General features: G+C 38.0%; 2 protein-coding genes across 2 annotated transcripts; both read left to right on the top strand.

Moving 5' to 3' along the window:
* Positions 1–2,448: 2,448 nt before the first annotated feature.
* On the top strand, positions 2,449–7,262 carry fpr1 (formyl peptide receptor 1). Its single transcript, XM_085177595.1, has 2 exons — positions 2,449–2,906; positions 3,638–7,262. The coding sequence occupies exon 2, from the start codon at positions 3,649–3,651 to the stop codon at positions 4,783–4,785; it is 1,137 nt and encodes a 378-aa protein (XP_085033721.1). The 5' UTR covers positions 2,449–2,906; positions 3,638–3,648; the 3' UTR covers positions 4,786–7,262.
* A 126-nt stretch (positions 7,263–7,388) lies between these two features.
* LOC146508046 (chemerin-like receptor 1) lies at positions 7,389–15,971 on the top strand. Its single transcript, XM_085177596.1, has 2 exons — positions 7,389–11,047; positions 13,863–15,971. Exon 2 carries the CDS (start codon positions 13,883–13,885, stop codon positions 14,966–14,968), a length of 1,086 nt encoding a protein of 361 aa, XP_085033722.1. The 5' UTR covers positions 7,389–11,047; positions 13,863–13,882; the 3' UTR covers positions 14,969–15,971.
* Positions 15,972–16,275: the final 304 nt, after the last annotated feature.

Genomic DNA, 16,275 nt, shown 5'->3' with positions numbered 1-16,275 from the left:
TTGAGGTTGCAAGACACAGCAGATTCCCACTGTTTGTGACTTTATGGCAGTGTAATGGAGGTGTAGAAGTTTCAACACTTATGTTCCCCCGTGAAACGACTAGGGAATTTACACATTTCCTTTTTAGAGTTTAGAAAAGTTGCAAGGTCACACTGTTTTGCACTGAAAAGCAAAATACTGGGTGTATTACAGTGACGCTGGAAGCTGCAGTATGTCATTAGTACTTCACTATCCCACACACAAAGGCGCACACATGCACAGACAGGGAAAGATACATGTATAAATGTACATATATGTTTGGTGTGCCTTCCAGAACAGTTGCTCACAGCTGCTGTATTACATAATACCCCCCCCCCCCCCCCCCCCCAAACTTCAACAGTGTGCATCACACTCTGCTAAATCTATATTCTGTTTAAACCTCCACTGGTTGTTCTACACACCCAAATTGGTATTTGTGTGGCATACACATAATTGCAGGTTTGGTTGGTAAATCAAGCCTTGGGCTCTGAAAGCTTCCCTCAAACTATAGCCCTGAGATAGCTATTAATATCCTCTACAGACTCTAGCAAAATGCCTTGCCTTTAAGTTCTGTAACAAAACAGCACAGCAGAAAAAATGGGGAAAACACACACACACACACACACACACACACACATTTTTGCAGAAAAATAGTGGATGTATTGCTCAAGAGAACCGTGATAAAATTAAACACTGTCTAGACTTCAGCTAAAACAGGCATGTACTTTAGTTTTGGAGCTGAACAGCTTAATGTCGTGTTTAAGGGAGATGAAAAGATGCGAGCAGTTTCCTGTAGCTAATGGAATGAGTTTGGTCTGAGCATCAGGTATCGCTCACTGGGGATTTTTTTTAACTTGCTAAATATTTATACACTCGGCTAGAAAAAGACAAAAAGAAAAGAAAATAGACTCATGGGTCCTCCCACACACTCAAATCAGGGTGTTGTTCTGAACACACACAGAGACTGAGAGCACATACATCTTCACATACACGCACACATGTAGTGTTTCTTCCTCCCTCTGTTCCTCCCACAACTTTCTTTCATTTCTTCCTCCCCCTCACATCTGGACTTCTGGCAGGACCCAGTTCCTGTGTGATGTGTGTACATTAGAGGGGGACCCAGTTTCTGGGTTGGGCAGGTTCTAGCAGAAGCTTGAACTGTGTGAATCTGATCGGTGCAGGAGTTAAAACTCGTTGTGCTTTACTGTGAGAACAAGTTCACTAATTATAACCGCCATTGTCTAGCTTGATGTTTTCATGAATTATTAGTGTCATCAGAGTTTCTTTTGGTGCTACAAATATTTGTTTTAGAGACTGATAATGTGTGGATAGCAGAACAACAAAACCAAGAGTAGCGGGAGCCCATGTGGGAGGAAATATGAGTATGAATTTAAACTCAGATGAACATTCCCCCACCCCCCACCCCCACCCCAAGGGAAAGGTAGGGCTTTACTCGGGGGATGTGGGACTGATTTTCATTGTCTGTGGCTAAAAGTTCCCTAGATCCACCATCTTGAACTTATTATATATATGTACTATTCAGCCCTCTTCTTCCTGAAACTTGATTAATTGGATATTGTCATAATGCAGTTTGATGGTCCAGATGTGGTTGATGTAAGCATAGAAAACAAGGTAAACTGATTTAAAGAATCGAAAATGACTGTTGATGAGTTCTCAGTTCTCGAAGCTCAACAGAACACACATAAAGTGCAAAGAAGAGGAACGTGCCAGATAGATGTCATGGATAAAATTGCTCTGGATTACAGTTTAGATTTGCTCCAGGGTAGTTGTGTGAATTCCTCTTTCTTTAAGGCATGTGATCAGGTCTAGAGTTGATTGCTGGTCCCATTCTTTCTTTCTTTTTGGCATATACACTAAATGTAAAATGCCTGAGAAATACATGGATTTCAGTGATGAGTGACCAAAAGTGTTGCATCCTACTCCAGTGTGTTTAACTTGAAAGTCCATCCAAAATTTACAGGTCAACAAACGGAAGTCTACTTAACAAGTAAAAGTTTGCTTATTTGATTCTAACAAGTTTACAACTGAAATATCCAAAATGCTTCCAGTATCAACTTAGATTTAAAATAAATGTGTTGCTAAGACTTCCTCCAGATGTTTTTTTTTTTTTTTTTTTTTTTTTTTTTGCGGGTTGTTATCTACAGAAGCACAACAGATACTGACAGATGCTGGAGGGCTGGAGATGCATATACCAACATGCAAAGATGTCAAATCAGTCAACAACACAGAGCAATTACACTTAACCACAAGCAAACATGAGCTCAACCCACGCAGAGAAAAACACATTACGCAGCAGGAGCCTAGGTGGGCGTATGAGAAGTCCAGGCTCCACTCCTTCTCAGGTAGTCATTTCAACAACCCACAATTTATACAGTAAGTTGTTTGGTTACTCAGGGTTTTCACTTTTGGAGTTTCCCGAAGAAATATGAAGACAATTTTGGCAGACATTTGAAGAAAATCTTGCAGAGGCAGGAGTTTTAGTGAAGCAATAGCGCAGTTCTTGCGGATTAGAGCATCATTTTCACTGTCGGGTTGGATTTAATGTGTGCAGGCAACAAATTTAAACACACACTTAAATCTTCACTCTGTGTGGACAGATTTAATAAGTCATCACTGACAAACTGCTGGTTTAGCACTGTGCATTAGAATATGTTGCGATGCATGGAAATCAAAAGTTCGAGAAGTTAATTTAAGTTCATTGTCGGCGAGAGTTATGGTTGGAGGGCGGGACCTCAGCACCCCCCCGTCACAGATTTGACGTCACTTATTTAACGACTCCGCGATCTGAGCTCCAGCTTTTTCAAAGCCCAGTCGGAGGTAAAGGACGGGTGTTCGACATAAGAGATCTGAGTGGGTCGCCGAGAGAGGTAGGATTGTAGTTTTTTCTGCTTTGTTATTCAGACGAAGAAAAATAAGGGGGGGGGGGGGGGGGGGGAGTAGGAAAAAAGAAAATTAAATGTAAGAAATATAGAGTGTTTCTGGGAAGCATCTCACATTAGAATGGTTGGGCTTTTTTTTCCCTTTTTTTTTTTTGGAAAAACGTCGGGAACTGGGCTTTTTAATTGTTTTGTAGAGCCGTGAACTATAATGTAACTAATGTAAGTATTATTACGTATAGCCATATTTTCATACGTGGGAACTGTTTCTTGCATGTAGTTCTCTGTGGTTAAACCTTAAATCCTCTTCCGTATTTTTCTCTCCTTTAAAAAAAAACCCAACTTACATTCATGTGATTTTAACACAGTGGGAAATTTGCACATGCACGCTGCACAAAACTTGAGGAGGTTTGAGCTTTTTTTAATTAAACTTTAAAAAGCATGCAGAAGTAAACTTTATTAAAATGCTTTTCATATTTGCTCTAATTACTTTTAGGGTGCACTAAATGGGTGGATAATGGAGTTGCCCTGTTTAGGGCATGTTGGAGTTATGTCATGTTTCGGTATGATTTGGGGGGGAATTGAAATAAAGGCAACCTTTCTTTCTTTTTATTTGACTGAACTGCTTTCTATGTTTCAATTTAAAGAGTTTTGCTTTGTTGGTCATTAGTAATCTCAGGAAAATCTAAAAAGGTTCATATTCATGTTTGTTTGTGTTGTAGGTTCAAAGACAATGATGGAGTTAATGACTGGCACCCCTTCAAATCTCTTTAATGGAACAGATGACTTTGGAAGTAATGGCTCTATGTATGATGAAACCACAGAGTATGACTACAGGAACGAGCACGCCGATTTGAGGCATTCCCTGAACACCATGTCTATTGTTGTGTACTCCCTGGCTTTTGTCCTCGGTGTGCTCGGGAATGGAGTGGTTATCTGGGTGACCGGGTTCAAGATGAAGAAAACTGTTAACACAGTTTGGTTCCTCAACCTTGCTGTGGCTGACTTCCTCTTCACTGCGTTTTTGCCCCTGAGTGTGACTTACACAGCTTTGGATTTCCACTGGCCTTTTGGCAAGTTCATGTGCAAGCTGAACACCACCATCAGCTTTCTGAACATGTTTGCCAGTGTCTACATTCTGGTGGTGATCAGTGTGGACAGATGTGTGTCTGTGGTGTGGCCTGTCTGGGCTCAGAACCACCGAAATGTACGCAAGGCATCCTATGTGAGTCTGTGTGTTTGGGTGGTGGCTTTGATTCTCAGTGCTCCATACTTCATCTTCAGGGACATTGGGCCATCGTACCACAATAAGGATATCATCAACTGCTTCAACAACTTTGCTCTTTCTGATGATGAAGACACATACGATGAGACTCAGTTGTTTCGTCATCAGGCCATGATTTTCACACGCTTCCTACTGGGATTTGTTGTGCCATTTACTGTCATTGTCTCCTGTTATGCTGTTATAATCCATCGTCTCAGAAGAAACCGCACACTGGCCAATCAGTCAAGTCGCCCCTTTAAGATCATCGCTGCCATTATCATCACTTTCTTTCTGTGCTGGGCTCCCTTTCACATCATGGGTCTAATTGAGATGGCAAATTACATGCCAGAATATTCAAGTGAGATATTAGATGATATCACCATAATTGGGTTACCAATAGCCACCAGTATGGCCTTTCTCAACAGCTGCCTGAATCCACTGCTGTATGTGTTCATGGGCCAAGATTTTAAAGATAAAGTCCGCAAATCCATCCTGATTGTGCTGGAGAGTGCCTTCCAGGAAGAGGTTTCTCGCTCATACACCTATACAAACTCAATGGTCACCACTCGCAGCAAAGATAAGTCATTTTCTGATGCTGAGTTATAAGGCTGTTAAAGACATGAATAAACTTTCTGAGTAGAAATAACTGTATAACAAATCACTTTTAAACAACTTTTAATCAAAGGTTCTCTTAATCAAAAGAGTTAATCTGTCATGTACAGGAGGATTTCCTCTTTATCTTCACTTTGTTGTTGTGACAGCAGAGTGTTTCTCAGCTACAGCCTCTTAGACTTTGTTTTAGTGATACTGTACAATAAGCTTGTAATTCATTTATGTGTTAAAGCATTGAGGATGGTTAAAATTGTTTCAGTAGCAACTATTTAGTATTTATAGCAACACTTAAAATGAGATGCGTGTTACTTCTAAGGTGTTCACAATCTGAGTTAAATTTATCCATCTGTGGTAGGTGTGGTGTTTTATTAGTTTTTCTGTCACACTTTCTCAGACTCAGGGTATAAAATAATCTCAAATTCATGCAACACAAGCAATACCAATGTACCATCTGTAGGAAGGAAGCATCTTTTGTTCACACTCCAGTAAATTTCTTCTTCTCTGCATGAGACATAAAAGAAACCAGATTAAAAGTGCATTACCAGTTCAAGGATAGGCCTTAACGTCTGGTTTTACTGATCACCGACATAGTAATAAAGACTGTGCTTCTTGCTAGACAATACATTGTCCTGTTAATTAACCTATCAAATTTTACCCAGTAAATAAGCACCTAGAGGTGACCCTTGTTATGATTTGTCACTACATAAATACAACAGAATTTAAATTAGATGAATCTACAAAACTGATTCTGCCCAGTATAAATGCTGGAGTTTGAAATAAAAGTTTTGAACCACTGAACTAACTGATAACAATTATGATTGTAAATGACAAAACTTTCTCACAATATTCAAAACAAATGGCACCTTTAGGTACATATGAAAGTAAAATGTGTAACCCTGTAATCAAATTCTCATTTGACAGAAATCTATTCTAGTATTCATTTATTTGAGTATAATGAACAACAGATCTAATGGATACATACTGACTATAGAACCACTGGAAAGCTGATAGGGAGTGAGAGGTCAATGTCTGTGGCCTCCATAAGTATTGCTATAATTCTTCAAATATTAATTAATTCTGTTTGTAACCAAAAAGACTACAAATCTACATTTTTTTTAAATTTCAGAGATAAAATCAGCCTTTTGGAGGTTTACCTCAACAACTAAACTAGAAGGAACAGTTATCAGCCTTGTTGCCAGTCCTCGATCTATCAAATGAATAATCATCCAATCAGTAAAAATGTTATGAGTATGGTAAGCATGTTGTCAACATTATAAAATCTTGATTCCACTATCAGAAAAAATTTATTTTTTTTTTATTTTTTTTTTATCCCAAATGGCCAAATCTACTTGTCTTTAAATGTCTATAAGTATTGTATTATTATTGTGAATATTTCTGTCAACATTATTTGCATCAATAAAATTGTTTGGCTTTAATGCTTTCCCACTGATAATGTCGACCTACATCTCATTTCATTATCAAAACATGAATGCAGAAAACAACTTATTTCCCTCTACTGAATATTTAACCCTCTCAAGGCAGGTGTTGCTGATTTGCAACAGTTAAAAACTAACAACCTGATTACCCCACATACATATTTTCAGAGTTTTTTTTACTCAGAAGTACCACTGCAGGACTTGGTTGTGCATTAGCAACAAAAAGTTTAATTTGAGCCTGAGAGGGTTAAAGGATGATTTGTGATACTGAGAAACACAGTAGTTATTAAAAGAACATTATTTTGCTATACCTTTGATGAGAAGTATCGCAGCAGTGTTGAAAGATAAAGATGAGCTCATGCTGACTGATTTGTAGCTTTTAATCGAGTGATTACTGCCTTAAACCACTTTGCACAATTAAAGGCCTTAAATCAGTCAGTAAGCTCCAATCTGTTTCCCCTCTTTAGTGTGTTACAGTGAAGTTGCCAGGCAGTGGATAAAACATTGGAAATATTCCTCAGAGATTTTGATCCATATCCTCCTGAACCAGGGAAAAAAGAATCTACTCTTTTTTCCTAAGACTTCCTTCCTCTTTGGAGCTAAAAGAAGCCACCCAAACACACAAGCTGTCAATGGAAAGCCCAGGATGTCCTCTATTTAGTAGATCAGGCCATAATAGGGTAGCTCAAATAGGACATAAATGAATATTCTGTTTCTCAGGAGGACATTGACATGATTGCATCACACAGTTGCTACACATTTGTTGGTTGCACATCCATTATGTAAAACCCAAAGGTGCTCTGTTGGAGCGATCTGGTGACTGTGGAGGTCATCTAATTCACTGTCATGTTTAATAAAGCTGTTTGAGATTATTTGAGCTTTTTGACTCAGACTCACAGGTAGATGGAGTAAACAAAAAACTGGCTGATGACCAAAGTACAAAAAAGGAACTAAAGGAAAAAAAGAAACTGAAACCTAAACTGAGAACTAATACTAGGCAAAGGAGTGCTGGAGCTGGAAAATAAGAGGGGAAAATGAACTGACACTCTGAAAAAGACCAAGGAGAAGACAATAACTATATATACTTAAAAAGGTGATTACAGCAGTGAAGATAACAAATAGAACAGAACAGAGAATAACAGACCAGAGAAAGGAAGCAAAATTTAAGACAATGAAAAAGGAACACAACCTCCAAAATAAAACAGGAAGTGACAGAACTAAATAGGGAAACCGCAGACATGTGAATGGACTTTTGATGAAACACTGGGAAAAGAGCTAAACTCTAAACCAACTGAGAACTAGCAGCAAACCTAATCACACTAAAGAACACATGAAGTAAATATAAACCTTTAACAAACCAGGGATCACAATGGATAAATAAAAAATAATAATAAAATAAAATAAATAATAACAAAAATATATTTACAAAATAATAAATAAATAAATAAATAAATAAAACCCCTGCCCAAAATATATACACTGGGTAAACTGACCCAGAACTGTCACAGTTAAGTCTATTTGCCCATGTGTGTTATGTTTCCCACCTATTTTTCCCTTAGCCTCATTACCTGCTGTGTATTTATTGTCTAAGCCTCCCTTTGTTCTTTGTCACGTTCTACCTCAAAGCTGTGTTTTCTCTGATCCTTCCTGGATTGTTAGTTCCTTGCTCCTGCTTTTGTATTGTTTTTGTATAGTAATTCCTGCAATACAGTAATTCATGACAGAAATTTAGATGAACAATTGGTAATCTTAAGTAACTAAAACATATGAATGCAAAAAACACCCCAAAAACACCCGTTTTCACACCTTGGCTCGTGTGATTAGGTAGAGGATCATCAGGGGGTCCTTTGTCCCTCTTTGGGGGGGATACTCCCACTGGGTTTAAATCTGTGACTCTCCACCATTTGACCCTTGAAACTGAAGAAGCTTCTCGGGTGAGAGGTGAAACGTCTTCAAGCAACTTAAAGAAGTCCAGTTGCTTTTCTTTCCAAATCAGGAAGTGTGCGAATGCTTTTTTCATTGCACTGTATATATCTAACCAGCAGAGGGACTCTTTACGCTTTTGCTTTACTGATATAGTGCAGCAGTCTTGAGAAGAAGACATGAGCACAGACGGGCTGATTTGCAGTTTTTAATGATGTAATGGCAGCAACATGCTTGGGTACAAATTAGCCAGTAAACCCCCATCTTTTTGTCACTGTCAGTGTATTCTGGTCAAGAAGTCAGGCTGCTGGTAAATAAATGGAGTTTGATAAGCTACTTTATATAATAAAAGTCAGTTACTACTATCTTTTACATATTTTCCTCTTTTTCCTTCTTTTTCCTCACTCTTCCATCTTTTGAGTTTAGTTGCTTTATGCGTCATAAAGAAAAGCACTTTTGGTCCGAGTCTCATAGAAATCAGGTGTCAAAGACTATTATTCAGTTAATAAAACGGAGATAGGCAAAGGTCAACCCTCTGACATCTAAGTCAACATCAGCGATGACCTTAACTGTAGCTCTGAATCCTAACCCCAACCTTCATGATTTATGGAAAATATATATATAATCTTTCTTCATTTCTTTCTTTGTCCACTGATTGAGAACTGGTTAAGAAAATGGATGGACGGATTATTATGTAAATGTCCCACTCAAAGTTAAACTGCAAACTCACATAGAATCAACTCCTTTGTAGCTCCAGGGATATCAATACAATATACCTCAAATTGAGCCGTAGGTGGCAGGGGAATCATTCTTGTTGATTAGAACCAGTGAATGTTTTTCTTCCACAGATTAGAAGTAAAATTCAGTACCTATTATTTGTTACTTACTTTATATACTAAATGCAATACTATTCCCTTAAAAGAGAATAGTCCAGAGAGTGCGCTTCATTATTATTATTATTATTGTTGTTGTTGTTGTTGTTGTTGTTTGTATAACTGTGTCATGTTGTCATGAAACTGCAGTTACATTCAGTTCCAGAAAATATGCTCTACTTTTACCTTAAAGTATCATATTGTCGATTTATAACTGTTTCATGCCTGACTGTTTCATGGGCGATGAGCTCATGTGGTCTGGAGCTTTGGCAGAGCTTGTGTGAGCCAACAGTGTAAATTTTACACCTGATAGCCTTAATGACACTATTATTAAATCTCCTGCTAGTGAGGAGACTTTCCTTTTGGGTCTTCAAGACAAGCAGTGTAATGCTGTCCTGCTATTATGTCGGAGGGCGAGCAGCAGCTGCTCCATCTTCTTCTGGACCACTGAGTGTTTGGCTCAAAGTACTCACAGATACATTTCATATAGCACTCTATATAGATACACTTTTCTTTTTAGGTTTTTAGGTTTGCTGGTTAGCTTCTACATTTTTATTTCAAGGAGTATTTAGTGACATTCTCTTGCCATGAAGACATTATAGTTTTGTTTTTTATTGACTGGGAAAGGATTCAACGACTTAAAGAACATATGCACATGTTTCAGGGTTAAGCAGAAATGAGTTGTAATACAACATCAGTAGAGGTGTTGTAACTGATGCAAAAAAAAATTTCTCTGTTTCAATTCTGATCATAAGTTAAAAGGAACAGAAAATCAGATTTCACCATACTCGCTCAAAGGGTCAAATTTTGGTAATTGTTAGAGTGAGTTAAGTTTCCTTTAAATCCCAAATGCAGGGCAGATGTAAGAAGGGTGATGATGATGGTGATGATGATGATGATGATGATGATGATGATGATGATGATGATGATGATGATGATGATGATGATCTGAAGCTGTTAAGAATGTACAGTCCAGAAAAAAGGTATGAGCATCTGGACACAGATGGTAAACTGTTGTCAGACCCTAAATAAATTATCCTCTGTTGTTACAGATGCTGTTTCAGCTGCTATTCCTTGAGAAGTTGACATATTGGTTACATTTCCACATGGAGTTTTTTTTTTTTTTTTTTCGTGAGAATATTGTGAAGACACAAGAAAAGGACAGCTGGCCTTCAGTGTAAGACGTAGTTTATCAAGATCGCAAAACCGGATGCTGATAAGAGCCCCATACTGCATCACTGAAAAGAAATAAAGACATTCTCATTTTAAATGTTGTGCAAACTTCCTGTAGATCTAGTTCTTCATAAGGGCTGACATATCATCCATTAACTGTTTCATTAATCTTCAGTGAATTCATCCACAAAAAAAGAGCTTTGCTAAATTACTAAATAACATATTTGTAGAACTCCAGATACATCAGATATTTTTCTATAAACCTAAAGAACTTTAAAAATCACTAATCATGAACATAAAGTATTTTTATGTTTCTTGCAAATAAAACAAAAACAAAATAAACACCCAAGGCATAGGGACAATAAGTTAGAAAGTGCATATTTTGCTTTTATTTACCGAATTATATTATATGCTACTGATTATGGAAACAGGTTGGTTGCCCTCAGAATATTTCATGACTTGATACTCACCAAACCCAAGGTTGCAACAGAAAGATAATGGTGTTAAATAGCAAAACAGCCAGCTGTTAGCCGTGTTACACTGTGGCCGTCTCACAAGAATATATATGTTCTAATATTACATGTCTTTTGCTTTTAGAAAGATAATGCTGTATTCTTGATGCAATATGTTGCAGTCCAAATTTTGCAATTTGCATGAGGGCATTGCAAACCCTCATGCTCCCAACCATCATACAATGCTCTCTCATGTTTTAACTTTTACAAACTTCCTGTGGATTTGCATGTTTATCAGCAGCGACATACACCCCACACGAGTCTCAGCTAAGCTGTCAGAGTTGGATCAGACATTCTTCTGCAGAGGATTCATTAACAGCCAACAAGACAGCTTCACAAGGTATTTACTTCATTTTTCACCAAGCATGAAAGATTTCCCAGGAATATTGCTCTAAATATGTATATGTGCATAAAAAAACAGGAAATTCATTTTCTTACACTGTCACATGATGTAAAAACACTAATTTAGTGTTATTTCACAGGACTAGTGCTAGTTTTCAAGAACAGGGGTGATGTGCAAAGCTGTATCTAAACTACAGAGGGATAAAGTTGTTGCCATACCATGAGGATATGTGAAAGAGTTGCTGAAGTCAGGTTAAGAAGGGAGGCGATGTTTGATAAGCAGCATTATGGCTTCATGCCAAGAAAGAGCACTGCAGATGTAATGTTTGCCTTGAGAATGTAGATGCAAAGTATAAAGAAGGTCAGAATTCATACAGGAGCAGCAGAGAAGTATGTGATGGTGGTGCTGGACATGTATGAGAACAGCGAGACAGTAGGAGTGGCAGCTGGATCCAAGGTGAGGGTGGGATTACATCAGGGATCGGCTCTGAGCCCCTTCTTGTTTGCAACATTAGGTTGACAGATGAGGTCAGCAAGGAGTCCTTGTGGACTATGATGATGACTATGATGACATTGTGTTCTTTAGTGAGAGGACTGAGCAGGTGGAAGAGAACCTGAAGAGGTGACTGTATTCACAGAGTAGCAGGGAAATCTAGAGAAATTTTGTTAGCGTGGCTTGTGAGTGACATGGGATTCAGATGGGGTGGCAAAAACAATACCATTTTGAGTACATAAATTAGAAATGAGTCCTTCAGAGGAACACCTCAGGTGAACATTAGAGGCAAGACTGTGATGGTTTTGACATGTGCAGAGGGATAATGGATAGATATTGGACAAAGGAAGTGTAAGGTGGGGAAAAAAACAAAATCTTAGTCAAAGTTCCTAGATGTACTGTATGTCTTATAACATGAACATGCAGAAGGTTTGTGTGACTGAGGATTATGCTCAGCATCCCAACTAGTAAAATTGGTATGGCCCAGATCTGACCCACACAATGTACTTACACATGGCCCACATACCACAAAGAATGACGGCCCTTTGGTGGCCCAGATCTGGTTTGCCAGAGGTGGCCCACACATGGGCCAGCACAAGGCCAGTTGCAGACACACTGCTGGCCCTGTGCTGGCCCAGAACAGTTTCAGCTCTGGCCCCAGATGTCAGCCTAATGTGTACCTTAATCAAGCCATGTAATAACAACATGTGCCAGAACATGCAACACGCGTTACTATTTGTCAACAAACAGATGGTTGAAGCTGTCTTCAGCTTACCACATCATATATCAGTTGCACGGAAGTAGCTGTAAGTAATCTAGGTGCTGCAGCTTTAAGCAGCTGCGCGCGCTCCTGCGGGCGGCAATCACTTTCTGGCAGACGATCACTTTTTGGCACAACACCTGTTGCTAGGGGGCAAAACAATCAAATGAGTGCTGCTGTTTGACTGAGAAAGAATAAAGTAGTGGCAAGCCAATCACATGACCACTTCAAGATGACAAAGCAGCGAGGTGATATATACCAGTTTTTAAATTGTGTTGATAGGCCACATAAAACCACAGTCATGATAAACAATATATACGCTTGTTTTTTTCCTGAATACTTTCGCCACGTTTACTGTCTAAGGACAGTGCTAGCAAGCACTCTCTGCTTATGACCAAAAATGTAAAAAAACAAGACAAAAACAGCCCTTTGTGTTGGTGGGAAAATGTACCATGTCGACCAATCAAAAATGATATGGCAACATGACATTTGGTTGTTTAGGAAGAGGGGGAAGTTTTAGGAGTGAGAGAGAGAGAGCAGGAAAAAAGAGAGAGTTTTGAGATGTGAGAGATTTGTGACCTTTAGCGTGTTTGGAGTGTGTAGCCATTGTGTAATCAATGTGTTGTCTTGTGTAGTGTTGTGGATAGTTTTGTGTTGTGTGTCAGAACAATGAGGCGACTGCTGTCTCCAGATAGAAACCAGCAGTGATACACCTGCTGTCAGACCTGCAGGTATCAGGCTGTGATGTTCTCCTTTATAGTGGACAGAAATATTTGGAGTGGCATAAATAATTTGTGTGGCATCTTACTGAATGCAGAACACCTGATTGTTATGTAAATAGTTTGAAATGGTTATTTACAGTAAAAAATATAACTTTTCCTACTCGGATTTTATGCTTTTTGTCTCAATGTAGATCAATTGTGTTAATACAGTATGTCAAAATGAAAACAAGACTGTAAATTCAGACACGTGAGGTTGTGCTGAAAAGGATGATACCAAACAAGGCAAAGTGAAATGTAGAGGAAACATCAAAAGTAGTTAAAAATGGCCAATTATACCCTGGACCCCACTTCTTCTTTTTTTTTTAAAGTAATGCAATAGTTACTTTTCAAGTGAATAATTTCTTTTAGAATCTTGTAACTCAGTTACTAACTCGGTTACTTTTTTGAAAAAGTAACTAGTAACTATAATTAATTACTTTTTCAAAGTAACTTGCCCAACACTGCTGCTATGTGGGATAGTGTCACATGAAGGCAAATGATCCACTCTGGTGACCCTTAAAGGGTGCAGCAGAGAAAAGAAGAAAAACTAAATCACACTTTACAACTTTACTTACAACACTTGATTACAGAAAAGGTGTGCTTTTTTGAGGATTTCAAATTTTGAGATAATGTCCTTTCATGTTTGTCTAATTGTCTGGGAGCTATGCTAACATACTGCCTTAGACTGAATGTCACCATAGCTTCAGTTTCAGTTTCCTATTAACTTTGACTGGGAGCTGAACTTTTTACTTGACTTTACTTGACTTTACTTTACTTTACTTATTGTTTTTCTTTGCAGGTCTAAAGTCAGTGAGGAAGATGACCAACAACTCTTTCAATCCAATCAATACAACTGCTGCACCTAATGGAAATGGCTCCAAGAATAGTGACAGTAATGGTGGGCTTAACATCATGTCTCTCATAATTTATTCCCTGGCTTTTGTCCTCGGTGTGCTCGGGAATGGAGTGGTCATCTGGGTGACCGGGTTCAAGATGAAGAAAACTGTTAACATAGTTTGGTACCTCAACCTTGCTGTGGCTGACTTCATCTTCACTGCGTTTTTGCCCCTGAGTGTGACTTACACAGCTTTGGATTTCCACTGGCCTTTTGGCAAGTTCACATGCAAGCTGAACACCACCATCAGCTTTCTGAACATGTTTGCCAGTGTCTACATTCTGGTGGTGATCAGTGTGGACAGATGTGTGTCTGTGGTGTGGCCCATCTGGGCTCAGAACCACCGAAATGTACGCAAGGCATCCTATGTGAGTCTGTGTGTTTGGGTGGTGGCTTTGATTCTCAGTGCTCCATACTTCATCTTCAGGGACACTGAACAAGGCTCTAACAAAATGATTTGCTTTGACAACTATGCTCTTTCTGATGACTATGAAACACCATCGGTGAAAAATTTAGGGGACTTTCGTCATCAGGCCATGACTATCACACGCGTCCTCCTAGGATTTGCTGTGCCCTTCACTTTCATTGTCTTGTGTTATGCTGTCATAATCCATCGTCTCAGAAGAAACCGCACACTGGCCAATCAGTCAAGTCGCCCCTTTAAGATCATCGCTGCCATTATCATCACTTTCTTTCTGTGCTGGGCTCCCTTTCACATCATGGGTCTAATTGAGATGGCATATCACATGCCAGAATATTCAAGTGAGATATTAGGTGATATCATCACAATTGGGTTACCAATAGCTACCAGCCTGGCCTTTCTCAACAGCTGCTTGAATCCACTGCTGTATGTGTTCATGGGCCAAGATTTTAAAGATAAAGTCCGCAAATCCATCCTGATTGTGCTGGAGAGTGCCTTCCAGGAAGAGGAGGCACGCAATTACACTTCCACAAAGTCAGTGGACACCAGTCAGAACCAAGAGAGTTCAGATTTGAATACTGAGGTATAAGAAACAAAATAATTAAGCTGTAAAGCATATGTCAAATTGCTTATGGGCTTTTTACTACCTTAAGTATGATTCAGATATGTGACTGATGAAGTTGTGCTATGCAGACTTGCTGTTGGTTTCTTTGATTCACAGCTGTGCATTCAGGCTGCTTGTTTTTGAAATTCAATGGAATTGTAAAATTCCTTTTTCACTATTTGTTATCATTATTATATCCTTACGCTCATCTGCTTTGTATAATATTTTTCTAAAATTTTAACAAAATGAACTCTTTGTAAACGCTTCTATGTCTATGTAAAGAATATAATACATATGTACTTTTTCACTTCTTCTCAGCTATGGTGGCATCAATAAAAGATGACAATGATGATCATTCTTTCATACCATCATTTAAATTTTGAGAGTATATTTGGACTTAACTGTTTCTCCACTTATACATCCTATAATCACCACATGTGGGCTCAAAATATATATATTTTGTATTGTATTGTATATCTATAAATAAATCCTCATATGTTTATCAATTAATCCAACATCTAATAAGAAGCATCTAATTACAGCAGCTTATCACTATTCAAAAACAAGTAACAGAAAACACTGATTATTATAATATCAACCAGTAGAGGGAGCTGTTTGCATACTAAAACGTCATTGCACCGCCACGCATGATTGAGTTGCAACTTCTAATAACTAAATTAAGAAAATCAGACAAAATGTGCTTTGTTTCTCTTATGTGTTGACTAGACAGGAAGTGCATGGTTAAATCTGCCATTTATAAGCATAATCATTTTTGGTGCACTTCTTATACCAAAGCTATTTATTAAAAGTAGGCAAACAAGTGAAATAAAGGGTGAATTAAGACAATACAGTGTTTATAAGATGACATGTAATTATCCTGTGTAAATAAATAAACAAACACACAACACAAACAAATATATAAGATTCATGAAACATGCATTTTGAACAGTTTTGTTTTCAGCACAGTTTTGTGTTGAGCCACACAGTTGCACCTGAAAGCAAATACAAATGCATATTCTCAAAGACATTTATTCAGATTAAGATAAAATCTAGTCAAATAAACATAAATATAAATGGAATAAAATGAACTTTGAATATATTGAATAAAATTCAAATACATGGAATGAACCTTGAATATATTGATTCAATTTGTAGTAACTATAAATACTATATTTGTATTATAATTTGCCTCTAGATAAATTTTTGATAACTTTGAACATTTCAAATGTTTAATTAACCTCATAACTTGACATTATTACTTATCTAATTCACTTTTAGTTATTTATTTTTAC

Source organism: Neolamprologus multifasciatus, chromosome 11, assembly GCF_963576455.1.
Source record: "Neolamprologus multifasciatus chromosome 11, fNeoMul1.2, whole genome shotgun sequence".
Lineage (NCBI taxonomy): Eukaryota > Metazoa > Chordata > Actinopteri > Cichliformes > Cichlidae > Neolamprologus > Neolamprologus multifasciatus.
This window is presented reverse-complemented; position numbering and strand designations above follow the sequence as displayed.

Excerpts from the sequence above, each read along its gene's own strand:
- fpr1 (XM_085177595.1), top strand. The coding sequence starts at position 3,649 with ATGATGGAGTTAATGACTGGCACCCCTTCAAATCTCTTTAATGGAACA.
- LOC146508046 (XM_085177596.1), top strand. The coding sequence starts at position 13,883 with ATGACCAACAACTCTTTCAATCCAATCAATACAACTGCTGCACCTAAT.